Here is a 26,528-nt window from a genome sequence, read left to right as displayed (position 1 = left end):
AAACGGAAGGAGAACTAAACCAGACGCCTGGGAATGGATCCTAGGCGTGACCGTGCCCAAACCTTGTTGGGTAAATGTGGGAGGTCATGAATTGCTCCCTGCCTCAGTTTCCAGTTTCCCCACCTACTAAATGAGAGGATTACGACATATGACTCAACATCATCGGCCTTGAAGTTTCTATTTCAAGATAAAAGAACAGAAGGCTAGTCTATGAGAAATGCTTCGCTGGATGTGGTGGCCTGGACAGATGGGGGACAGCGTCTCAGCAGACAGTCTTCCTCCTTCTATTGCTCTGGGCAGAACGAAGGGTGAGAGATTCCTAGTTCTCACCTAGGTCAACACACAGAAACTGAAACAATCCTGTACAAATGGCCTCCTGCTACTGCCTTGGTGTCTCCCAAAGTTCTCCCTTACTCAATGTGCACCACGTCAAGTCCACAGAGACACTGTTCCACAGCCCCTGGTGCTCGCATCCTGGCCAAGGCCCAGTTCGGCTACCCCTGTGTGGGCAGGAGGCCCAGCCAATGGGCCGTCTCAACCTTGACTCCCTCGACAGCAATTTTCCTTACCCTGGACACCTGCCCATGAACCCAACTCAGCTCAGCAGGCCTCTACTTGTCCCGTGTGTCCCAGAACTGCCCTCTCCTGGGTGAGGAACCGACAAGAGACTGCTTTTGCTACTCTCTCCTCTAAGGTCGACAAACACACCCCGTGAGAGACATATAGTGCAATCCATCTAAGCTCACTCCCTAAGACCTTGCGGACCAGGAAATAACATCTCATTGGTGAGGTAGTGAGGACCACTTTAAAAATACCTACTTTACAGAAAACGTTTAAAACACAAACCTCCAGCTCATTTTCATCAAAAATTTTAATCAAATCAATAGGAAGCAGTTCTGTGAATCCCTGAAAGAAAAAAAATCACCGTCAACACCTTTTTCCTTGAAAGAGACAAATTTCACAGAAAAAAACAAAGCAGCCAGGAAAAACATATTCTTCACTGGTGATTTATGTGTCAGCGATAGTATCCGGTGACTGTAGTTCCGACACAAACAGCACAGTCACAATAGAAACGTCTTGAAAAGCAGGAGGACCTAGAGGGCTCGGATATTTGAGTAATCTCAGAAACCCTTGGAAAATATGGGTTACTGGAGGCAGGCGAATTCCAGAAGCCATCTATGACAGAGCGATGAGCCAATGTGTCCTAAAACACCCAAGCCACAGATGTGCGAGAGAACATGTTTCAAAATAAGGTACAGAAGGCACAGAGAGGCGATACAAGAGGAGGCGATGTGATCCGGGACAGGAGAGAGGAGCACAGAGACTCAGCTCTGGCTCCCGGTTCGCACCGACCCCTGGAGAGCTCCAGAGCGGCCTGCTCCCTGCTCCCGGGTCTTGTGGGCAGCACCTGGTTCCTGGAAGTGGGGTCCCTTGGGGCCGGGCCAGGAACCTGCCTCCTGGGTCTCTGACGTTCTCTCCTGGGTCTCGTGTTCTCTTTACTAAAGCTGTTATCAAGGCTTGCAAAGGAATTTCACTTTTGGTCCAAGTGAACCATTTTTTTAGAAAAACGATGAACCCCCCCCCCCCCCCCCCCCCCGGCTAGGGGCTTGGGAGCACCGCTGACATGATGGATTTGGATCTGAGAAGTGTCTGCTTCACGCTCTAACAGGGTGAACGCTGGCCCAAGACGGCTTGGTGTTAAGATAGAAACCCAGCCTGAGCAAAGGTGTTTCACGTGTGCCTGGGTGGAAGTCTGTGAGGAATTCAGGCAGAAGCGTAACAGGAGGACATCCAGGAAAAGAAAGGGTGGCCCACGGGGTGAGCCGCGCAGGCCTGACCTTTCTGCCGCGCATCCCCACTCCCTCGCCATCTGGCGGTGTGCAAACAGTGCCCCCGCGCCACCCCACGGAGGAGAGCCATCCTCTCTCAGGCGAGGACTGACGGCGCAAGACTTACCTCCAAGAAGGCGTTCATTTGCTTCTGGACCCTGTTCACAAACCTCCACTGGATGACTAAGCTGCAGGAGAAATGGGACAATTTGCATCCACCCTCGTCACCACGGGGCACACATTTGTTTCTTCACACCTTCTCACCGGGGGAGGGGAAAGTGGAGAAACCCCCTCGATGGCGGGCAAACGGGAGGGTCTAGAGCTGTGGCACAGCTGATGCATTAATTCTTTCAAGGGTGACTGGAACATGTGTGGGAAACCTAAAGCCTGAGCATTTCAAAAGTAATTTATTCCCTCCAACCAAGCCTTAGTTTACCAAAGTTGCGTATAAATGCGACTATGTGGAGAAGAGGGATAAAAAAGGCTGTGGAGTATGGATGTATATGCACATGGTACACGTATACACATGTGAACTCACATATACGTACATCCACGTATACATAAGCATGTACATATATTTTCATTTTATTCTTTTAAGAGAGGGAGAGAGAGAGCGCGCGTGCGCATGCAAGTGAGCGGGGGCAGAGAGAGAGGGAATCCCACACAGGCTCTGCACTGTCAGCACAGGGCCCGACGTGGGACTCGAACTCACGAACCTCGAGATCATGACCTGAGCCAAAGTCGGGAGCTTAACCGACTGGGTCACCCAGGTGCCCCAACATGTACGTTATGTTTTTAAAAGGAGTACTCAGTACAACGTACCTCGTGAGACAGTTCATTCTGGAAGCGCTAGCCAGTGTACTGGTTTTCAACGACACATAACTTACCAGCAAAATGATTTCCACTAACCCTTTAATACCAAAATTTGGAGGCTTAATGATACGACCTCCTTAAATAACAGAAATCCACTGAAACCATCTTCTCTGTGACAATGTTTAGTGCACAGCAGAATTTACTGTTAGGTGAATCCACTTTAGATCCCGGCTCAAGTCCTGGAAATAGCACGAGGACCTTATCGGAAAGGCTCTCCCCTACCAGATGGTACCCTGGCAACCCTGGGCCGTCGAGGCCCAGACCCACTACACAGCCACTGCTTGGCCACGTCAGGCTTCCCCGCACCCGCTGTACGCATCAGCCTGAGAGCCTTCGTGCACTGGGGGAACCCATGTGTCAGGGGGCAGGTGGAGATTTTAACCATCCTGTCTTTTCCCACCAAATTTGAAACTTAAAAAGAACTGCAAAGGATGATGTACAACATGCATGACAACGTCCACACCCTCAGACATCTGACCCCAATCCCCTTCAGGGCAGTGTTTTAAAAAACCCATTCAAAGCCTGTACCTTCAAATGAAGACAATGGCATCCGCCAAGGTGTCACCCTGCCTGAGACTGTTCGAGTTCGGAATAAGTGTGCCAATTAATGTGAACAGGTAAGGACCGGAGTATCTTACTTCTAGTTTTTTTGTTTGTTTGTGTTTTTGTTTTTTTAAATTAAGTGCAGCAAGCTTTTAGCTTGTGAGGGGAGAAGTCTGCTACTTAATTGTGCATGTCTGTCAGGGTCTCTAGGCAGAGGCTCCGACACTCTCCGTTTCTTGCTAATTAGGAAGGACAGGTTTTTCTTTGTAGAGGATGCTAAAAGATGCCAAGACTCTTGACCAATTCTCCCAGTTCAAGTCCTCTGACCGACAATTACGCTGAGAAGAGAGGAGGGAACCGGCTTGACGTAATGGAGTCCTGAATGCAGGTACGGGGCTCAGGCCACGGCTACAACCGGCAAGAACCAGAAACTAGGACCCGGGAACCAAACACCGGTCGGCTGCACTGACCCTCTTCCCTGCTCTGGGGCCGGCAAGGAGGATCCCGGACTTGTGTGCCTGAGGCAGACACATGCACCAAAGAGGAAATGTAACGTGCCCAACAGACAAAGGCCTTCTGACGGGCAGAAATGCGCTAGGATGACTTAACAGTTGGATTTCCAAAGGACTGAACACTGTGTGCCACCAACTGAGGCTGAGATTAGGTTAAGAAAATTATAGCCATCAGAAACAATTATGTTTGCACATATGAATTTTCCTACCCATTTTAACTATGTTCTTACATTTTTATTATGGAAATGAGGTCGAGAGAGATGCAATATTTTATTTCTGGTTGTTCCTAATTTTACCCCACTGGCTGTTGACACCACGGTTCATCACTGCAAATCTCAATTTTAGACCACATACCCACGTACTCCCATAGCGTGTCTGCTGTATTACTCAATACCATATACTTTTTTCTCCTTTTGTGACTCCTTTATACAAGGCAGCTCACTGAAGTCATGATACAAGTCAAACTTTCCACCCTATAATTTGACTTCCCATTAGCCCAAGCCAGAAAGGAACTCATATTGTGGAAAAGTATGCCCCCGACACGCATGAGCTGTTTTGGCAAGGGACACGAACCAAATATGCCATTCAATTTAATAAAAAGAAGAGACTGTAAATATGTGTATACGTACTCAATATATTCCCTTTTGTTTTCATTTGTTACCATTATTTCTGACCCATTGGGCTTCAGATCCACTTGATAGGTCTGTAATTGCAAAGATAAAACAATGATCACCATCGTGAAATTGTTCTGCACATTACTAATAACGTCTTACTATAAAAGAAGATAAGCAAAATTCATTTGGAAACATTTCCCAGCAAACGGGCTCTGTGTACAAGAGATTATCTAATGAGGCTTTTATATGGTTGAGATGTTACACATTTAAAGATGTTATCATCAAAGGTGAATTATTTTGCGGTTATTTATGAGTTTTAATTGTTCTCGTACATGACCAACAATGGAGAAGAGCAACATTTTTCATCTGCTATCATTCATTTATCAAGAAATTAATTAATTACATTTAACAGAAATGACAGGGTACGCTTATCAAGACTACAGAGATCCAAGTTCGAATGCACTTTGTTTCTGAGAATTCGATTTTATAATCGTAAGAAAAGATGCATGGAGTTTCTTTCAAAAAGGCAAAGCACAGGGCCTTAAAAAAATAAAAGCAGCTTCAGAAGCAAGGTTGAGGGATGGATTTCCCTGCTGTTCTGAGAGGCCTTGGCCTTCTGTGTGCATCCAGACACATCCTCGCCCACTGCCTGGGCAGGCTCCCTCCCGCAGGGCCACCCAGGATTTTAAAGCAAAGCGGCTGAAAGCAAGCGTGGCCTTTTCTGCACTTCATGTCGGCCCTAACTCAACATCATGGTGTATAAAGCACTGACTAGCAGAAACCAAGGGAGGAGGGGACTTACTATTTTATAAATAAAATGCTTACTCTTATAAAAATTTTAGGGGGAGGGGAAGGAAAAAAAATACCACCCCCAAGTCCCATATTCAACGACGGCTACACTGATGTTTTGCTGGGATCCCTTTCTGCCTTTCCCCCCCCTCCATGCATAACTGGCTATTTCTGAGAATGAGCCAAGCCTGCGGAAAGGGTTTTCCGGAGTTAAGTTTCCAGGTCACATCCATCACAAGGGATAGATTCCAATCTGTAATGAAATCTTCTGCTTTGGCGGAGGTCCACCATCAGTGAGGCCTCACCTCCAGGCCACACACACCCAGGGACAGACTGAGCCTCTCTGGCCCCAAAACTCAGACCTTGTTCTCCGGATTATGCACTTGATTACTGCTCTTGGTCATGAGGAGATAGCTTTTTCAGTCAAAGCACGTTGGTCATCCATTTTCCTCTTTTTTCTACTTCTCTTTCTTCAGGGAGGGATCTGGTGTCTCTATCACATGGCTGAACTCCATCTTCTACGATGTTACTTCAGCTCTTTACTGTCCGCGATACGGGTTTTGTTCCTGAAGTTTTAAGTTTTCTTCAAGCTCTTCCTTACTTCCCACTTTCCCCTTCTCCACGGCCGTGGTCCTGTCTCCCTGGTTCTCCCTGCAGTTGTCTGCCCCTGTCCCGTAAGTGCCATGGCAATCCTCGAGGATGGTGGGCGGTTATGCGTGGGGTTGGGATGGGCACGTTTCTTAGAAGACAACCTTTTCAGTTCTTTGACCGCTCTCCAGAGGTTTGTGGACAGTATTCATTTATCCTGCTGTATTTTTTTTTAATTTTTTTCAACGTTTATTTATTTTTGGGACAGAGAGAGACAGAGCATGAACGGGGGAGGGGCAGAGAGAGAGGGAGACACAGAATCGGAAACAGGCTCCAGGCTCTGAGCCATCAGCCCAGAGCCTGACGCGGGGCTCGAACTCCTGGACTGCGAGATCGTGACCTGGCTGAAGTCGGACGCTTAACCGACTGTGCCACCCAGGCGCCCCCCTGCTGTATTTTTTAATAAGCCCCCGATGGCTTTTCTTTTCTCCATTTATTCCTCCTCGAAGACTGCACTGCTGTTCCCTTTCAGTGACGGAGTCTCCCCATCACATTCACACCAAGCAAGTCAATACATCCAAGCCCAGTTCTTGGGACTGAGAGGTCTTACGCACAGTTCAGCAACACTAAGGTAGAATTTTTTCCGGGGGCTGAAGTTTCCAGAGAGTCCTAGAATGAGAAGATCAACCACAGGGAGAGAGAACGGGGAATGAAGAGGAGAAAAACACCTCTGGGGCCTCCAAAAGGAACATGTAGTGAGGAAAAAGAGCAGCCAGCCAGCAGGGCTGATGGGAGAGAAACAGTTCTTCCCCACCCTGCTGGTGGGAGTCTAATTACTTCAACCTTTTGGGAAGATCATTTAGCAACAGGCATCAATTTTAATGGGCACAGCATTCCCGGTCGTAATACTTTTAGAATTTATACCATGGGGAAAAAATCGGGTCAAATGTACAAGATGCATACTCCCCAGATTATGATCATTATGCTGCCTGTATAGCAAAATAATGAAATAGCCTGCACGCCTAGCAATGGGGCCTGGTTAAAAAATGCAGAGTCTAGGAAATGGAATTCGGTGTAGCCACTTTAATGGAATACATTGACATCTCCTGACATGGAAAGGTGTTTGGGATATATTCCCAGATTGGCATTGTACAATTCCATTGTGTAAAAATAAAAAACCCTGTGTGCATGTGCTTACAAAGAATAATTCTGGAAGAACATCAAAATTTTAATCATGAACCTTCTCCAGGTGAGAGGAACTATGGGTGATTTTTATATATAGTTATTGTAACGGTTTGATGTTTACTACTTAAATTACTATTTTATAATTAGATAAATGAATATAATTGTTGTGCAAAGGGAAAAAAAGAGAGGGATCGTGCTGTCTGTGCTAAGTAAGGAGGTCAAGCAAGCAGTGAATCTGTGAGCAGCTGTCTAGTTTCATGGTGAATTCTTTCTTTTCAATTTTTTTACTTTATTTTTTTGGGGGGAGGTGAGGGAAGGAAGGAGAGACAGAGGTGGAGGGGGGGGGAGAGAGATAAACACGCAGAATTCAAAGTAGGCTCCAAGCTCTGAGCTGTCAGCATAGAGCCCAACGTGGGGCTTGAACCCAGGAACCGTGAGATTACAACCTGAGCCAGAGTCAGATGCTCAACGGACGGAGCCACCCAGGAGCCTCTTGTGGTCGATTCTGAGGGCGGGTGTCTCTGGGAGGCAGTGAGGGTGGTTTTCGGGTCTTGCTCCCAGAGCCTGGCAATCGGTGTCTGAGCCCAGGCTTTCGGTGTTCAATCTCCATCCTGCTTGAGCTCCTCACAGACAGCATTTTAGTGGGTAGTAGGGGTTGCTGTTACAATTCCACTTTTTAAACCGGCTTCCATGGGCCAGACACAGTTGGCTTCCTGTGGTCCAGGCACAGCGTTAGGCTCGCCACAGGGGCTATCACTAAACTATGCCAAAGAGGCACGTGCCATCACCTTCATTTTCTCACCGAGCGGGGGACTCCGCAGGAAGTGGAGAGAGCGAGGGCCAAGCCTAAGTTCATCTGACTGCAAAGCCCACACCCCGGGGGTGGCACCTGCCTGCCCCTCTGCCCGTAGATTTCTCGGGCCAGCCTCCATCTCTGCCCATACACATCTAACCAGCGTCTTGAGCTGCTCTGTTCCCGGAGCTCCCCCCACTTCACACTAAGTTCAGACATGGTGGCTCCAGGAGGGCAGGGACTAAATGTGCTCTTGACTACTTTCTCAGCCTTTTTTTCACACTCGACCCCTGAAGAGCCCCTTGAGACCCCCTCCCTGCCCCTTTCTTCCCATTAAATCTTAATAAACAGATTCACAGTATACCTGTGGTATATACTGTGTGGCCTTTTGGGAGCAGGGCCACAAACCACTGTAATGGCTGAGACTCTCTTGTTCTCTAAGAACTAGATTTTACCCCCTCCGGGGTGTTGTCCCTTCAGTTGAGAATGTACACCTAACGTATGTCTGGCCCTGAAGAATTTTCCTGCAGGCTGCTGCCCATTCTGTTCCCCTCCCTCCTGCACGGCTTTGTAAGAGTCCACCCTTCCAGAGCCTCTGCATAACAACTGGATCAGATGCTAATTTGCTGAGCAGGCGATGAAGAACTGCTACTTGTTGCAGCTCTGAAAAAGTGACCGCTCCTGCGGGGTATGGGTGCACCTGTGTGCAGAAGTGCATGGTTTATTCTTCCTGCTTGGCACAGGAGGACTGCCCAACAACTGAAATTTGTTCAGTGGCAACATTCATAGGAGGCCCCAGAAACCAGCGGCTCCAAATTCTCGCCAGCCAGGGTGAAAAGACTGCACAGTAACGACAGCAGCTGCAGTTTCTTTCCATGAAACGACGGCTGCCACCCAGCTTTCCGGCCCGATGTTTCCAGTGGTGGAAGGAAAACACGGCGAATGGCACCGAGGACGGCCCGCCGCGTGTGCACTCAGCTTGGGTGGTAACCTCTCGCCGTTGAAGAGAGTATTGTGTTTTGGCACAAGGGAGGCATGAGCTTCCTCTTGGGTTCCAATAAATGGCGACGAGTGGTGCCCAGTTCTGCAGAGGGCCGGAAGAGGGGAGAGGCTTGCACGTTGGTGGAGGCCCATGATGGTTCAGTCGCTGTTTGGAGCATCTGCTCGGCACCAGACGCTGCGCGGGTGAGTACACAGCGGCGAGCAAAACGTACACCCAGTGCTGCCACCAGGCTGCACTCAATGCCGCCACCGAATCATACAGATAAACTCACAGACATCCGTGCTACGTGCCAGAGGGAGACAGGGACATACTCTGAAGGATTATGGCCGGGGGTCAGGGTCGGTTCCCTTGAGGAAGGGAGGTTTGAGCTGCAGGTAGGAGGCTGTATGTTCCCAAAAGATGCAACACCATGAGCAAAGATCCTGAGGCAAGAAGGGACCTGGTGTGCTCAAGAAGTCCAAGGAGACCAGACCCAGAGAGCATGAGGGACAGCTCTGTGATGCAAAATGCCATCTGAAGACAGAGAAAATGGGGCAAGGCCACGCAGGACCCTCATGGGGCCAATCAAAGAGCTGGATCTTTATCTTTCTGGCAGAGGAATGACATGACGATTGGTCCATCCCCAAAAGACCAGTCTGCCATTATAGGAGGCCACGCTGGAGAGAAAAGCCCAGCTAGTTGTCACGAGATGAGACGGTAGCTTAGACGTGGGTGTTGGTGTGATGGGAAGGGAGGACAGACGGATCTGAGAAGTATTTCGGAGTGGAAATGAACAGGGCTAGGGGAGGGACTGGAAATGAGGGATGCGGCCAATATGTGGCTGCTTAATTCCCTCTAAATTTCTTCCCAGAGTGCAAAACAGAGAACACGAGTTCCCTGTTAATCAGGTTAGCACTCTGAAAGGGGAAGGCAGTCGTTCAGCAAACAGGGCACCTGATCATTCTCCCTCTCATCTTGTGAGTCTGTTTTCATTACTGTGTTACTCCACCTGATGTAGTCCCAAAGGCAGAAGAATCTACTGCATTAGAGGAGGTCTGAGAATTGTTTTTAATGAATAATTGATATGAACTATAATGATAATCAGAACGTTTGTTAGAAGACTACTTAAAAATCCAAACGTCTTGTGTTTGGTTTTTGTTTATTAGGTGGAAACAGTTCCAATTTACTGCAACCAAGGAAGCTTTCGCAGTGCATCTCTTTCTAACTCTGGCATAACTAATGTCTTCTGAACTGTGTTATTTAAGTTAGTCATATGGTTTTCTATAAGTGGATGTAATTTTTTTTTTTTCAGTCGACACACAAGATTAAGCCTTTCTGGGTTCCTTATTTCTTCTCCTTCCTTCATGTGTTAAAAACGAAAGGAAGACAGTTCCAGGATGATGATCCATGTGTTTACCCTTTGAAAATTGGCAGTTAAGACCCTTAAATAGGTCCCGCTTAAAAAATGAAGTCATAGCAATTTATTCTGTTTTCTCACACTTGGAGTTTCTGTTACTGATAACATTATTAACTAAAGAAAAGAAAAGAAAGAAAGAAACTAAAGAAAACTAGGTTAGCGCTATTCATTCATCTGCTTGGTTAGCATTTAGGAGACCTCCGCTGCATGCTGAGCACTGGAAATACCAAGATGACGTCAGGTTGAGGTCAGCTCACAGGACACAGTAGGTGGGTAACGATCAGGGGACCCGCTGAGAAGAGTTACAGGAGAGAGGGGGTGAGAATGCGCAGGAATGGGGACGGCGGCGCACAGACAGCGATCAGGCTCAGAAGCATCTCCGGGGACAAGGTTATAGGCACACAACGGTTGTCAAGGTGAGCAGACAGAGCAGTCAAAAGACAAGGCTAAAGGTGGGCAGCATTGGGTCACAAGCTATGCTTTAAAAAAATAAAGGTTTTAATTTAGACTGAAGGTCACAAGATGGTCAACAAAGAATTTTTAAGTGGAAGAATTACAGGATTGTATTTGCTCTCTAAGGCTGTGAACCCAAGAGGGCAGGGACCTGATCTCCTAGCTTCACCTATAAAACTGAGCACAGCAATGTATAAAGCCAGAGGCATTTTTTTGAGAGCAGAATATACTTTTAATAACCTCCGGAGCAGTAAGGGAAATCAATTTCATTTTCTATCTGACCATCCTTCAGACGGGCTCCACATCTCATGAATTTCAGGGTCATGTAGATTTGGTCTGGGAGATGAGTTACGATCTCTGGGCTTTTGTGATATGACAGCTACCAGGGTCGGATAATACTATTGAGAAAACCTCCCTAAAAGCACCGTTATCACCAGGGACAAATCAATCAAATGTTTCAGGTTTAAGACAAACACATCCTATGGAACTTTAAGATGAAGCTGAAGGTTCCAAGCAGGCACCTCTAGCTTTGAAACTGACCTTTATGATTAATTCAGCCTAATGACCGTGTGGGCGCGAAGCAAGAAGGGAATGTTAGAAAAACCTGAGCCTGCTGAGCCCCAGCAGACAAATTTCACCACGACAGCAGAACCGTTAGGCAGAGAGACCACCCCAAGGCCCCCCAAACATCAGCTATCCTGGTCATGTACTTACACCACTAAGTAAACACACTATTTTTTTGAAGTACTTAAAATTCTAAAACCGAGGCCCAAACATTCACGTTCAGATTTGCGTTAGGTAAGGAGGTATGCTTCATGTCCCAGAGGCATCAGAATCTCTAACTTTGCCGGAAGACAGAACAGGCAGTAATTGGGACTTAGCTTCCTGGAAGGACAAGGAGGTACTGATGCAAATAGGTGCTTAATTAAGTAACATCTGAAGCTCTCCAAGGTGGCTTCAATGGTCTAGGGAAGGAGTCCTGTCACAGCCCTTCTGTGAAGAAGCCAAGACTCTGAGAATCAAAGAGGGATTCTTGGGGATGCCAGCACCTACCTGTCCAAAGTTTTCTTCATCGATACAGAACATGAGGTCCAGTTCAGTGGGATCATTTTCCAAGATCCATTTCAAAGAGTTGTAATATTCACTATCCTATGGGAATGACAGAGAAATTAAGTTCTCCCCAAATACCAATGCATTTGACTTCTTGAAATGATTAAGTCCTTCTAACACGAATCCATTCAGAATGCTCAAGAATTCTATTAGTCGCTAGCGTGTTTCCTGCCTTGCTCCAAACCTCCTCTTCCCCTTCAATTTAAAATACAAACATGGGGCGCCTGGGTGGCGCAGTCGGTTGAGCGTCCGACTTCGGCCAGGTCAAGATCTCGCGGTCCATGAGTTTGAGCCCCGCGTCAGGCTCTGGGCTGATGGCTCAGAGCCTGGAGCCTGTTTCCGATTCTGTGTCTCCCTCTCTCTCTGCCCCTCCCCCGTTCATGCTCTGTCTCTCTCTGTCCCAAAAATAAATAAACGTTGAAAAAAAAATGCAAACAAACGTTTTGGTAGTAACAGGGGACTGCAGTTGAACCCTGTCCTCTGTAAAGCACAGAGGAAGCAACCCGCTCTGGGTTGGCAGAAATAAGACCATAAAGTTGAACATGTAGAGAGCAATATATTTCCTACCTTTTTTTTTTTTTTTGCATTTATTTATTTATTTATTTAGAGAGAGAGAGGAAGTGCAAGCAAGGGAGGGGCAGAGAGAGAGGGAGGGAGAGAATCAAAAGTAGGCTCTGTGTCTGTGCACTGTTAGCACAGAGCCCTATGTGGGGCTCGATTTCACAAATTGTGAGATCATGACCTGAGCTGAAATCAAGAGTCTGCAGCTTGACCAACTGAGCCACTCAGGCGCTCCAATATACTTCCTATCTTTTTTTTTTTATTATGAAATTTATTGTCAAATTGGTTTCCATACAATACCCCGTGCTCATCCCAACAGGTGCCCTCCTCGACCCATCACATACTTCCTATCTTTTATGGGTAAAAACATCACAGGAAAATAGGGAAGACAGAGAATGTTCTACTTAAACGTCGATGCCTCAACACCCATTCCTGTGCTTTTGCTGTGCTCTCTGCAAGTCCTATAAGCAAACAGGAAGGCTGCTCCGGTGTCAAAGCCAGAACACAAGACCCAAGGGCTTGGGTTCCTCTCTCTGGGGCAGGCCCAGGAGCTGCTGGGGAAGGACAGGACAGGCTCGGAGCATGTGTGCCCCAACTGTCAACCAGTGGGACAAAATTTAGACTCTGAAAGAAATCTCTACATTCCTTGCCTCCACGTTATACCATAATAAAAGCACAGTGCACAAGGTAAAAGCTGAAAAGAAATGTGGGGTTGGCACTGTGGACAGTCTAGCAACTCGCCCACGGAAAAACCAGCTGAGGGGGTGTAAGTGCACGGCCGGATCAGCCTCTCCGTTCACCCAGAGACGATGAGAACAGCAACTCCTGCTGGTAGGTAAGGAGAACGTGGCTCGTATGCCTAACTATGGAAGAGACGCAGTCACCACCCCCCACAGCAAGGCCAAGGGCTTGCAGATGCTTTCTGATCCAGTGACAGAACGTGAGGGCAGAGCTGCAAATGTCCCAAATGGACAGAGCCTCCTCATGGCCCCCGTGAGCGTGCCGCACCCTGGCAAACTCCCACACCCTCGGAGCTGGGGGTGCAGGTGCGGGTAAACAGAAGCAAAAGGTATGTTAGGAGAAGAGTGTCACTTTTGTTTTTGCAGAAAAGCCTTTCAAACCCTCAGATGGTCGGCCTAGATACAGTGCCTTGTCCCATCATTGTCTAAGTGGCTTCTTCCCCTCTCCTCTGTCGGTCACTTCCACATCGGGGGTGACAGTAAGTGTTCTTCCCTTCATCTACTTTTTGGCCCATCCCCTTGCCATTTTTTGAGACCAGAAAACAAAGGGACAGCGGATGAATCTCTAAACATCCACAGTAGCAATTTTCGATGGAAAGCAAGAGCTGCAGTGAGGCCCCCAGACGACCTTGGGATTTAATTTGGTCAAACCAGTTCCGGGTGAGTGAGGCAGCTGAGACATGGGTCTACCTACCCACCTCAAGCACCACGGTTACAGGAAATGTGAACAAGAGTTTACTTATCAGAAAAATTAGGGAGATCAATGAACTTCCTGAATAAGTCAAGAACGCTCCCCGTTGTTTCCACTGAATGACAACACCCACAAAAAATCCCGGCTACCGCAACATGGTCTCAGCTACAGTTCTCGAAGGCACGGTGGCCCCTGGGAGTGATCTGTATTTACTCACCACAGATTCCATGTCATTCAGGGTTATCTGCTTTCCCAGCATCATTTTGTAAAATGGTCTAATGAAGAAACCTACAATGTGGTGGAAAACCGTGGGTTAGCTCCAAAGCTTTGATACTGCTGTGCATCAGAGCGTGAAGTCCAAGATAAACTTGCCCTCAGGTTGAATGGGAGGCGGGGCCTGGCCTAGGGGGAGGCGGGGTTCAGGAAGGGGGGCAGTTACACCAGTAGAGATGGTATAGCAGGGAGGGGTCAAAAGGCTTCCAGGGGAGGAAAAAAAGGGCTTCCGTAAGGCCAAGCAGGAGTCTGCAGGGCAAACAAGGCACAGGAACGGGAGGACCACAGAGCACCGGAAGGGGCGGGGCCAGGACTGAGACTAGCCAGGGGTGGGCCTGGGCTGGCGCAGGGCATCCTGGGGAGGGCACGCCCGAGAAGGCAATGGCAAGCACAGCCGGCAGGGGGTGCTGGAGAGTCAGGCTGCTGCCTGGGTGGACCCAGCGGCCTGGAAAAAGCCAGCCGAAGATTTCATCTGCAACTGCTTTGGCAGTAATCGGGAGAAAACCGGGAAGGGGGCAAGCGGAAAAGAGGGAGGCCACTCAGAGGCTGTGCAGTCCTCCAGGGGACAGGGGATGAAGGTTAAGGTGATGACAGCAAGGCTCCACCACCACTCGTGTGTCCCACAGGGACCCCAACTCGCCTTGCCCAAGGGCAAGACGGCATCACCGACTAGCTCACGCGGGGCCCCCCTTCTCCCCCTCCGCCCCGACCGGCTGGCCCATTTGATGTGCCACCGGCGTCTGCTGCAGGTTCCGACTCCTGCTGGAAACCCGCACAAGGCTGTCGTGGGCTGACCTGCAGGGTGCACATGCTCTGCCCACAGGGGCACTGACGTTCTGAGCATCACCCCTCTACTCCCACCCCGTGGGCACTCTGGCTCTTAATTCCTGAAGTACAAGGTTGTCCCTTTAGCCGCAGTCTCCTCCACTCCCTGACTTGTTCCCGCTACTCCCTCCACTGAGCCTTGGCTCCAAAGTGATCCTAGCTTCTAAACACTTAAATCCTACACCACCATCGAGGTGTGGGCACACCCTGGTAAACACTCCCTGACCCTCCAAGCCAGGCCACCTTCTCCTTGGACTGCTCCCCGTTCTGTCTGCTAGTGCCTGGACTCTTCTGGTCCCCCCACCCCCAAAACACACACAGAGTAGAAGTTCACTGAGGTCAGGCTGGTATCTTCCACTTTCTATATTTCTCCGCAGCAACCAAGCATGTCTTCTCACTTGGCAGAAGGTAACTCAACTGACCTCTCAGAAGGGGGAAATAATCTATAGCATGACTCCAAGGTTGCAAATGAAAATATATTTATGCATACCATATATATGTTCATATATTTTACATGTCCATAAATAATGACTGCAGTTTCCTTCCAATCAGAAAAAAAAATCTCCCTTTTCCCAACCAAAAATAAAATCTGAAGCGAGAGGATCAAAATCATCTAGCAATTACCAGCAAAAATACATTAAAGGAAAAAGTTCTGAGGGGACATCAATTATTTACCGGAACGTCTAAGGTTCCATAAACATAATTAACACAATTCTTCGGTAGAGAATCTCCTTTTCTACCACAATTACAACCACCTCAAATCTTACTCTCTGCCTTCTGTCCTCAACTGTTTCACACCCAAACTGCTCAGAAATATTTCTGACTCTCTTTCTTCACCGAAGATTTCTGTAATGCCCCCTTACGGGCACTTTTGAGGTGACCAAATGCGAAAGAAGCCTCTACTGTAAGCCTACAGACCCAGCCAGGGAGGGAGCCGGACTTCTAACTTTGACGGTACGTTGAGTTTCTTCCATGACTTACATGCTCTAAATAATAATGAGATTATTCTGTACCATCTGTTTCAGTAGTGATCCCAGGGTCAAGGTCTTCGCCGAGTTATGGCATTGCTTTGAAATTATTTACAATCTCTTCACATTCAAAAATAATAATTTGGGGACAAATGGAACAATAGCAGGATGCTGGATGGATTAGATCATTTTAATTAACTGTTCAATTAGCTTTTCCATCTGTCACCAAATCTACCTCTTGCTAAAAACAAAAAACAAAAAACCACAAAACAGTTGTTCTGGAAAAGAGAAAATGTCCAAATACAGAATGTTTTGGGCTTCACACTGTAAGCTTAAAAAATTTTTGTTTTAACTGTATAGATACTATGTCTTCAGTGCTCAAATTAGCCTGACACCAGGGAAAAGCATTCTTTTATGGGCAAACCATAAAAACAACTTTTTGAACTACGGAGAGTCAGTGAAACATTTGCTTAAGATCGTGATGTGAAAGATCCAACGCCTAAATAAGGGGCCGCAAACAGCCCTATCCTGTTTTGGTTACTTCGTGACATTTCAGTAACTTACCATCTAAAAGTTTCCCGTGAAACACTGCCAGACCAGCAACTCTTCCGATAAAAGTGAAGTAAGACAAATGGTCTTCATTACAGAGGCCTGAATTGGGATTGATCTGAAGCGTGTAGTTGTCCCTTTGGGGAGGGAGAGAGAGGAAAAGTGCCATCATACTTTTAAAAGAGGAAATCCAAGAATCTGAATTCTCCTCTGCCATCCGTCATCACATGTCCCCAAGACACTTGCAAACGTTCTCTACCCAACGGGAAAAGGCATAAGCTAGAACGTGTTTAGTTAGCCCCTTTGTGACCGATTAAGGTCTACAAGAGGAGGGGCGCGTTCCCTAACTTACACCATTAGAAACTGTTGATATTTGGCCATTTTGGCTGTACAAAAATGTCAACTTCATATGGGTCAGCCAAATATCTTGGGAGGATGAGAAACAACATATAACAGAGGGGCTGCACGTGGATTGCCAATGACATGAGTTCGGTGGCTTGTCTCTGTGAGGGAGAGGATTAATCCGTTTGAGAGGCTTTGGTTTGGAGATTAAAAATTTTCCAACGGTACCAACTCTTGGTCCGACCGCCACTGTGCCCTGAAAGGCCCCAAGGGCACTGGTAGCAGTATTTGGCTCTCTCAACAACGCAAACCTCAAAATGCTCACATGTATCTAATCAACCTTCTTTGGTCTCAAAATCTGGAGGATCAGTGGTTTTCAAACTGGGCTCCACAGACTTCCCTGGGGGTCTCTGTGGGAATGTGGGTGAGAGGTAAGGGTCTCGCCTCCCCACCCCGCCCTCCACTTCAATGGTTTCATCAATGTCACATAGGGGCTTTCTCATGGGACTTGGAACAACAAAAAATGGGAGATTCCTGGCTACAGAAACCGAGGTCACCGAAGCTGCTTCCAAAAGAGCTCCCAAGAGTAGAGCACCAGGTAGACGGCGTGGGAGAACTCAAGTCCCTCAGAGCACAGGCTGCCTTTCAGCAAAGTCAACAACTACTGTACTGGGGTCTCACATCTCGCCTCAGCCTTTGGAGACTCCACAGCCTGGAAAAGGAATGGCTGGCCTTGTAAGTCACTGGTGTTTTTGATACCTGAAAAAGCAACTACATCTGCCTCAGTTTCTATGTTTGACAAGGATGAAATCCTAGTGCAAGGGAGAATCTGTTTCTCCCCTTAATGGGCCAGGACGTGGTCCTTTGGATCCCAAAGAACGGGTCCTCAAAGTTCGCATCATTTGCCTCTGAGTACTGTAACTTCAGAAACCGTTCTTGTTCGTAATATGATGATGAGTTTCTGAAAACTGACAATGACAGATTCTCCTGAATCAGCATAACGTTACAAATGAAAACTGCCTCTTGCTCTTTACCATAAGTACCCAGCACATTTTCAATTTCAATGACATGAATCCAAATGACAAGAGAAAACTCATTTTTAGGTGTTCACAGAGTACATTATTTCGCCACGTAGAGTCAGAACCTGTTCTAGACTTACAGGGGGCGGGGGTAGGGACTGGAATCGACGGGTGTTAATTCATCTGGAATGACTGAGCCACATATTCTTCCATTAAGTTTCAATTCACTGCGAATAAAACTGTCTCAGTGGTGGTGGTGGGGGGGGACACATCCTGAGTGCACGCGGCATACTTACGTCGCAGAGTACTCAAAAAGCCCATAGTAGGGGTTGAACATCTCTTTGGACAGTAGGAAGAACCACTCTCTGGCCACACCCCCATAGTCAAGACCTTTCTCCGATTCAAATTCGATCCACAGTCTAGCTTTCAGGACATCTGGTCTTTTCACAGACATGATTCTCCGATAGGACTCTTCAAAGATGTTATTTCTGTGAAGTTTCATTTCAAACCTATTCGGAATATCAGCCTACACGAAAGAAGAGAGCAAGCAGGTAATCATACAGTAAATATACACCTTACTTTCTAAAAGAAAAAACAACAACAAAGAGTAGAAATGACAACAGCCTTCAAATAAACAAGCTGTGACAAAGAGTTCCAGTGACGATCCTCCCCTTTGTGGATTTTGTTCACCCAGACAGCAAGCCAGCCGTCAGACTGGAGCCAGCAACACAGGAGGCACAAGAGACTACGCTGAGTAGAGGACAATCATCCCCTCCCCCACTTTATGAACAACTGTGGGGCACTTCTCCACCCACTGGCAACTGAAATATGGTCAACTGTCGGTATCGCTTCTGTCAAAAAAAGAGAGGTTAGTCCGGGTAATCGAAACCCGTAGAACAATCCCCACCTGGTCGAGTTGAGAGCATGCTCAACCCTGGTAGGGCTTCCAGCTGGCAGGTGTGATCCAGGATGCCTACAAGGCTAATTTCTGTTGCCACGAGAAGTGGGACCTTGATTATCATGCCACGTTCTGGGGAAGCATCCCCAAGGTCACAGTTCATAAATACGGAAATGAAAAAGCACTTGACTCAAGTTGTGAGTTACTGCTGCCTGGCAAAAAGGGGGCCAGGGCTGGCCTTGCTACGACAGTGGATTTGCAGCGGGGAAGGGGGGCGCGCAGGAGATACCACGGTGGAGGTGCCCGAGTGAGACAGGCTAACCTCCACAAAGTTCCACTACTATCAGGGGAAATGTAGGTTCCTCACAAAGAAACACTATGTAATTTTATGTGTGCATAGCTGAGTCATCTCAAAGGCTAGTATCCGTGAGCTACTTGCGTCGGAACGCTGGGCAAACAGAACCCCCAAGTGGGAGCTCGCCGCGGTGGAGACTGTGTCTCCTGCCTCTTTGCATCCCCAGTGCCTTGGCCATAGCTGGGGGCCCAGGAACACTGCGGTGATAGGAGTCGTGGCCGATACCCCCTTCTTCCCGAGGGAAGCCAGGAAATGGAAGGCCAGGGCAGGACCCATGAACACACAAATTGAGGAGACAACAGGGAAAACCTGCACCAGAGAGGTGAAGTCAGAGAGTAAAACAAGACAAAATGTTGAAGAACTGGGGAAGGTGTGTCAGTAGAAAATATAATTTTGTAATTTAAAACCACCTGTACAAACCTCGTCGGGTTTCCTAGTTCTGTAAAAATCTGACAGGGTTTCCCAGAGAGAGTTTTAGTCTGAAAATTACACTTGGTCTTAACATGCCAAACATCACAATTTAGTATGGTAAATTCTATTTGTGTTATAATTAAAACTGTAGTTTTGAATTTGAAGGGAAGGATGAGAACACTTTTCTAAGCAGGGTCTAGGTTTTATCCCAATGACCATAGGCAAAGACACAGGCTTCTCCAGGATTTTTCGGTTAGGTTCTGAATTATTTTATATCCCATGAAAATCATCTCTATCTTTTCACGTATTACATAAGAAATGACCATTCAGGTGATTTGATATGTAATACTAAGTTAGTCTTCACTTACCATTTCTCTTAAAAAGAAAATTCAGACTGAAGATCCAGGTGGATCAAAGTGCAATGGAGAAAGGAAGGTGATATTTTTAGTAAACACATAAAGGTAACACACGAGTCGTTCTCACTGAAGTAACTTTGGTAACTGACAAATGACTAAAACAGCATTTTTGGAAGACATGTTGTTACTCACAGGTTTCTTTAATTTCTTCCTAAAGTAGTCATATTTCTGCTTAAATTCTCTGGAGTAAGGAACAGCCTGGAAGATAAATTTATAAATACAGATAATGTAAATAATACATTTGAAATTTTATGTATTCTGAGCCAACATTCAGAGAATTTTATGAATCATAAACCTTAAAACTCTCGCTCTTGAGATTATCATTGAAGTTTATATAATGTCTACATAGCACATGGGAAAATTCTAGAAATGACTGAGGCTAATCAGCATTGAGTGGGGGGGGCTTTCACCCCTGAAAACAACTGTATTGATATTCAAGAAATCATTTAGGGATATGCCCACATAAACCAAATACACTGTCCACGTGACTTTTGTCTAAATGGGAGTCAGGGTGTAATAATCTTTGTTTTCGTTTTTTTGCTGTACGTTTCGATAACAGCTATTGACGATGATTCTTTAACACAAAACCCCAGACTAATCATGCTTTTAAAAACCATGGGGAGGAAATAAAAGGAGAAGAAAGGCCAGTGAACTTATACTGTTAACAAAGAATATAAAATCACGTAGACAGCATTATGGAAAAGTCCTCGATTTGGGAGTCAGAAGGTTTGCCTCTTACTAGTTCGTAGTCTTGGGCAGGGATTTCTTTAAATCTGAACGGCTCATCTCTGAAGCCGAGTGATGGTACCAAAGGCGTTGTGCTCGATAACTGACTTAGCTATTGTTACTCAAAAGTTCTGGAAATCTCTTCTGGCGAAGTAATAACCTTTTAATGTAGTCATTTGGATACTCTTTACGTGCTATGTTGTAAAGTAGCTTACGATATGTGAGAGCCAGAGCCCTGACTTCTGGCTATTGAAAAGGCTTATAATTTTTTCATGAAGGAGAAAAGACTGGCTTTTGCAGACACGTGGGCATGACTATGACAGCCTCGTATCCAGAAAACCTTGCTGCTTTTTTAGCAAATAGTATGAACTTGGGCAAGAATAGTTCTGCTGGTATCATTTTGGGCTAAGTTAATAAAATACACTGATCCATAGTAGAGTACCTCCAGACTCCAAGCCTTATACCTTACACTTTCGCAAAGAGAAGTGAGGAACAAAAGCTTCCCTCCTTCGTACTATTTTAAGACACAATCACACAAACGATAAGCCAAAACAAAAATAACCACTCTTATAGAAAACAATAATCATGTCCGTGTTCTGCTTTGTAATCCAACAGCGATAAAGACAATGCATTTCTATATCCCCAAGAACATTCTAAAGACAATTTACGGGACCTGTGGTCTTACTTTTAAGCTATTCTTCATTTGATTTTCCATTGAACACTAGGCTTCCTATTGAACAATAGGACCACATATCCTATTTATTTTGGGCTGTGTTTAATCTGATGAAATCATGTGTGAATTCTGATTCTAGAAAAGGTAAAAATTTTGTCAGTTATCTGGACAGCCACCAATATGAGGAAAGGATAACAATGTTCTGAGATAAGCCAGTGAAGAGGTTATTGTATTTTTTGCTCTACCAACACTCTATCCCATCACAGACTATGATTTTCTATATAGCTTATTCATTCTTTGGTGGTTCCTTTGCTGATCCATTCAACAGGTATCTCTTGAGCGCCTGCTCTATGCCAGGCATTCTTAGGTGCTAAGGAAATAGTGGCACACCAACCAAAGATTTCTTCCCCTGTTCCCTCCTGGGGCTTCCAAGCTACTGTGAGTAACAGGCAGTAAGAAATGAGTGCATAGTGGTAAATGCTATGAGACTGAGCATCGCTGAGAGAGAGTTCCTGGTAGGCTATTTTGTAGGGATGGTCAGGGAAGGACGCTCTGAGGAAGGGATATCTGGGCAGACCCCAGAGTGGCAGGAGGGAATAAACCATGACTGTGAGCAGCGAGTGGACTGCGAAGAAAAGTGTCTGGCTGATGTTCTTAGCTGTGGTTAACTGTGACAGAGGGACATTAAGCTGAGAAGTTATGTCCTTTCGTTATGTCATGCTGGCTTTGGCAGACCTGACTTGTAAGGCAGACTCTAGCTCCCGCTAGCCCTGTGATGTAATTTCCCGACTACGGAATTTCTTCCCAGTTAAGCAGAAGAAACAGACTAGATGAATTCGAAGGCTCTTCCGTTTCCCAAAATCCGTGATTCCCGGCAACTGTTTTCGGGTTTTGCTTCCCTCCTGGAAATGTTACAGAAAGGCTTAAAATGTGAGTTCAAGAGTCTTAAGTGACAGGGGGGAGCGTGTTTTAAAACGTCGCTCCTGGCCTGTGCTCTCTGCTCTCTTATCTGACTTGTAACCTGGGGGGTGCTGACTGTATGTGGGTGGAAATAAGATGCTGAGATATTTCTGCTCCTTTTTCTCCTGGGGAATGATGCATAAAAGCTGAAAAATCACTACCCTCCTCCGATACTTATCTGCTCTCTCTAGAGATTGTTCTTATGAATAAGAAGTGAAATGCATAGGCTTCTATACTCTCCTCCTGAACAGATCTCAGCAATGTCCCAGGACAAAGACATCCACACAGTGTGCAGCCTTTGAAGAGAATGAGAGGTGCAGTGCACTTCGTGTACTGGACAGGCTGAATTCTTTATTCGCTCTTGCAAATCTGGCATCTTCTTTTCTTACATACAGTTTCACTTATAAAATAAGCTTATCTCAAAACTTAACATGCCCGTTGATTAGAGCCCTTGGCTCTGTATTAAAATACGCTGTCTTTTCCGAACAAAAATGGAAACCTGACTTGTTTATTGTGTCAAGTCGGTGCTAAATTTTTTCCTGTCATTCTAGTCCAGCTGATGCCGCAGCTCCTTAAAGAAAAGAACTCGTGTCTGACATGGAGACTGGTGAGGCCGGTTACACTTGGGAGCTCTGGTCCTACTTCTGATATTTTCTGGAACGAATGGCAACACAGTTAGCCTTATGAGCTTCTGACAGATGGGGAATAATAACATCTTCCCTACTTTCCTGAGGGGATTGCTATGAGCTTCAAGGCAGCTGATTATGAAGTTCTCGGGGAAGTACAAAGCGTTACACAAACATGAGATGGTATTCATAAGAGCAGCGAGCATGGACAGCACTTGGTCAACGCTTTCACTGGTGATGCTTGTAACACAGAGAGCATACTGACTTAGAGTAATGCTATGTTGAGCTGCCACAGACAGGGACCCCACCCCGCCCCCCATGCCCCTAATCTGGGTATTTTTAAAACTTGGGAAAAAGAGAAATTCTAGGTTCCAGACAAGCAGGAAGACTTAAAATTAAAGAAGTGGGCATTGGACGTGACTTGGTGCTTGGGCTGGGGCTTTAATCCTTACGCCGGGACACAGAAGTTGGCCTACAGTCTGTATGACCTAGGGAGTAAGAATAGAGTTCCCTGTTTAAAAATCTACATCTGACATGGGGACAAGAAAGCGCTACCCACCAGCCCAGGAAAGTTGTAAGGAAGCTTACCTTCTGTCCAGGACCACAAACGAGAGAAAAACAAAAAGAAACAGACCTGTAATGAATTCATACTCTATGCCTACACCAAAGCGGGTATGAAGTCCACAGTTACATTAACTGGGCCTGCATGATCCCAAGCTAAGAAGTTAACAGTAAATACAGGTCAGGACTTATAAATGCCTCATGGGGGGGGTGGGGTGGGGGAAGATGAGCGCACACACACAAATCATACACTGAATTGGTTATAAACTGCACTGAACTACTACTGAGGAAAGTCTACAGACGTAACATGTGGGGGATTTAGTGCCCCTATGGCCAGAGATAACAGAATCATCTGAAAGAGGATATGGAATATGCATCTGAAGAATGATCAGATGGCTGAGTATGAATAAAAAAATAAAAAAAATTAAAAGAACATGATAGAATAACAATAACTGAAAAGACCGAGCAAATTTAAAAACACCCAATAGAACAATGAGTAATTAAACACAATTACTGAAATCACAGACACAATGACCTGGGAAAGGGCTGATTATGAAAAGCTTAAAAAAGAATGAACTGGAAGAGCCAAGCCCACAGTACAGCCACAAGAGAGAGACAAAACACAAAGAGCTAAGAGGTGAAGACAGAACATAAAAGGGAATCACATACCCAGGAGGAGTTACTGGTGCAGATGACCAGGAAGAACCGCAAAGATGTGGTATGTGAAGAAACAACTGCCGAGAATTTTCCAGGATGGAGGAAAGACACGGGCCCCATATTAAAGGATTACGGTGAGTCCAAAGCAGAATAAAGAAACCCACACTGAGGTTCATGACGGTAAAATTATACAACACCAGAAGTCACAGAGGAAATTCAAAATGGCCAGAGAAAAGGAAGACTTCCCCACCCCAAACCAAGAATCAGATTGATAACAAGTTTCTCAACAGTCATGGGGGCCAGAGGGACAAGAAAGAATATCTCCAAAGTATTAGGAAAGGAATTGTTAACCAAAGGCTTCTACTATGGCTGACCTACCATTTAACAGAGAGGGCAGATAAGCCCTCTCCCTCAGACTGAGAGTTTCCCGCTCTCGAGACAGCGCTGCCCGAGCAGAGGCTCTCAAACTTGAGCGGGCATCACGATCCCTGGAAAGGTTCGTTCAAACGTAGATTTTGCTGCCCCCCCCCCCCACCTCCCCCGCCAAAGTTGCTGATTTTCAGTAGCCTGAGTTGGGACTCCCAAATTTGCATTTCTAACAAGTTTCCACATAATTCTGATGCTGCTGATCTGTAGACAAGACTCTGAGAACCAGGAACTATACTTCATTCAGAAGAAAACCTGGAAACAGCAGGTGCAAGAAACAATGGTGGGCAAAGAAATTCGCTTACGTGTAAGTGAAAGAAACAAGTACTAGCTGTTGAAAAAAGGTACAACGTTAATGACTGTTTCTAAAGTTTTCAAATGTCACTGAACAATGCAAAGTGAGTGGGAAGAGCGGCACGAGAGTTCCCTAAATCTCATCCTACTCAGGAAGAGAGAGTGATTAATTTTGACATTAAGGGTGTTGGTTACAAGTTTTAATGTAAGCACTAAGGAACAGAAAATACAACTTCCAAGCAAGTATGGAAAGTGAAAAAAAATAAAGGGTACTTTATCAATGTAATAGAAGGTTAAAAGAGAGAGAGAGAGAGAGAGAGAGAGAGAGAGAGAGAAAACATAGCTAAAGGGGGGAAAAAGACATACCAGGCAAATACTAACGAAGAGAAAGTGAATGTCCTTGACGGACAAAGCCATGCTCACCGTGGGAGATTGTGACAGTTCTGGCTTGGTTAGACAGAACAGCCAGGATAAAAAGCAATGACGGAAACGGATAATATGCTCGATCTAATGGACATATAAAGAACTTTGTACCCAACAAAGACAGAATACACATTCTTTTCAAACACAGAAAGAACATTAATTAAAAAAAGGCCAAGCTGACAAGGAAGTTTCAAATATCTGGTAATCAACATTTCATAGACAGTATTCTCTGGCCACAATGCAATAAAATTAGAAAATTAGTAAGAAACGGACAGGCAAAAACCCTTCCATACTCCTGGAAACTAACAGCACATTCTAAATAGCTTGTAAAGTCAAGGAGAGAAAGAAATCATGGAAATTACCAAATATTCAGAACTGATGACAACTAAAGCCAGGCGTCTACACTAAGTCGATAATTACCTAAATACACATGCTCTTACTGCAAGAAGTATCTCTACTACTAATGAAAGCATAAACAAGGCTCTTTTGTTAATTAAAAAAAAAAAAAGATCTCTCTTTGGGTCAAATTTACTTGGACTTATGATGCTACGCAATTTTCAGCAGAAATCGGTAAGAACTGACAGCGTTTGAGTGAAGGCAGATGATCAGTAAAACGACAGAAATATCTCAAGAGGTTTCAGAATTATGTCCAAAGTCCTCTTGCTCGAAAACAGCATTGATTCTTGAATACCTTGTTTCTCATGACGTAGAAGAGAAAATAGGACTCTAACACACCTTACTGTGAATGTGAAAATATCAAAAGGAAGCCATGGTAAGGCAGGTGTTGAAGGTACATAAAAAGCAGCTGTTTTAACTCAGGTATGATTGGGCACTTTGCGTCACACGGCAGCAAAGCAGCTGAACAAAGCCGATAAAGAAATCAACAAATTAAGGGGATGTCAGGTATTAAGGTGGGTTTGCATGATACTACCTTCTAGGATTTCAAACGGACTTACCTTTGTAATTCAAAACATAACGTGAACTGAATCAGATTAAAGCCACAAAAGCAGTATCTTAAACACGCCTGCTGGCCTTTTAGCTCAGCACTCAATAGACTTCGGTTCCTTTTGCTCCTCCAGTTTCTAACAGATTCCCAAGTTTGCAATGCTTTGCTGACCCCACACATTTCCTGTAATTCCAAATTAGCTCCCCGCACTCATATCCACATGGACCAAAGATGCTGGTACGTTCCCTTTAGACCATGACCCATTCGACAGTCTGCTCACGGGTGTTCAATAGCAAGTGACTGTTACTGCTCAGGGACAGGGGGGGTTCTCGCTCTTCCTTATGAACACAGCGTGAGGCAGTATTTTAAAAGGGTGCTCTACCTAGCTTCCTCTCGCACCCGGCGTGTATGCGGACACTGTGAGAAAGTCAGTGGGTCAGCAGAGACAAAGGTTCTTAACCCTGCCAGCTCCAGAGGTTGGCTACAACCTCACCCAAACT

The 26,528-nt window shown here is 45.9% G+C and overlaps 1 protein-coding gene across 17 annotated transcripts in view; it reads right to left on the bottom strand.

Moving 5' to 3' along the window:
• NEDD4L (NEDD4 like E3 ubiquitin protein ligase) overlaps nucleotides 1-26,528 on the bottom strand; it is a 346,987-nt gene that overhangs the window by 12,755 nt on the left and 307,704 nt on the right. For 12 of the 17 annotated variants that reach the window (XM_023242040.2, XM_019815349.3, XM_045042412.1 and 9 more), the window contains 9 exons: nucleotides 26,014-26,016; nucleotides 19,869-19,934; nucleotides 17,953-18,182; nucleotides 16,311-16,432; nucleotides 13,898-13,968; nucleotides 11,632-11,727; nucleotides 4,387-4,460; nucleotides 1,957-2,017; nucleotides 847-906 (listed from right to left, as the gene is read on the bottom strand). In XM_023242040.2, coding sequence (XP_023097808.1) covers nucleotides 847-906; nucleotides 1,957-2,017; nucleotides 4,387-4,460; nucleotides 11,632-11,727; nucleotides 13,898-13,968; nucleotides 16,311-16,432; nucleotides 17,953-18,182; nucleotides 19,869-19,934; nucleotides 26,014-26,016 — 783 coding nt within the window. The remainder of the gene's footprint in view (nucleotides 1-846; nucleotides 907-1,956; nucleotides 2,018-4,386; nucleotides 4,461-11,631; nucleotides 11,728-13,897; nucleotides 13,969-16,310; nucleotides 16,433-17,952; nucleotides 18,183-19,868; nucleotides 19,935-26,013; nucleotides 26,017-26,528) is intronic. The other 5 variants (XM_023242041.2, XM_023242042.2, XM_023242031.2 and 2 more) reach the window with 1 other exon arrangement.

The sequence above is a fragment of the Felis catus genome, chromosome D3 (genome assembly GCF_018350175.1).
Source record: "Felis catus isolate Fca126 chromosome D3, F.catus_Fca126_mat1.0, whole genome shotgun sequence".
Classification (NCBI taxonomy): domain Eukaryota; kingdom Metazoa; phylum Chordata; class Mammalia; order Carnivora; family Felidae; genus Felis; species Felis catus.
Note: the sequence above shows the minus strand (reverse complement) of the source record. Positions and strands in the feature narration are given on the sequence as shown.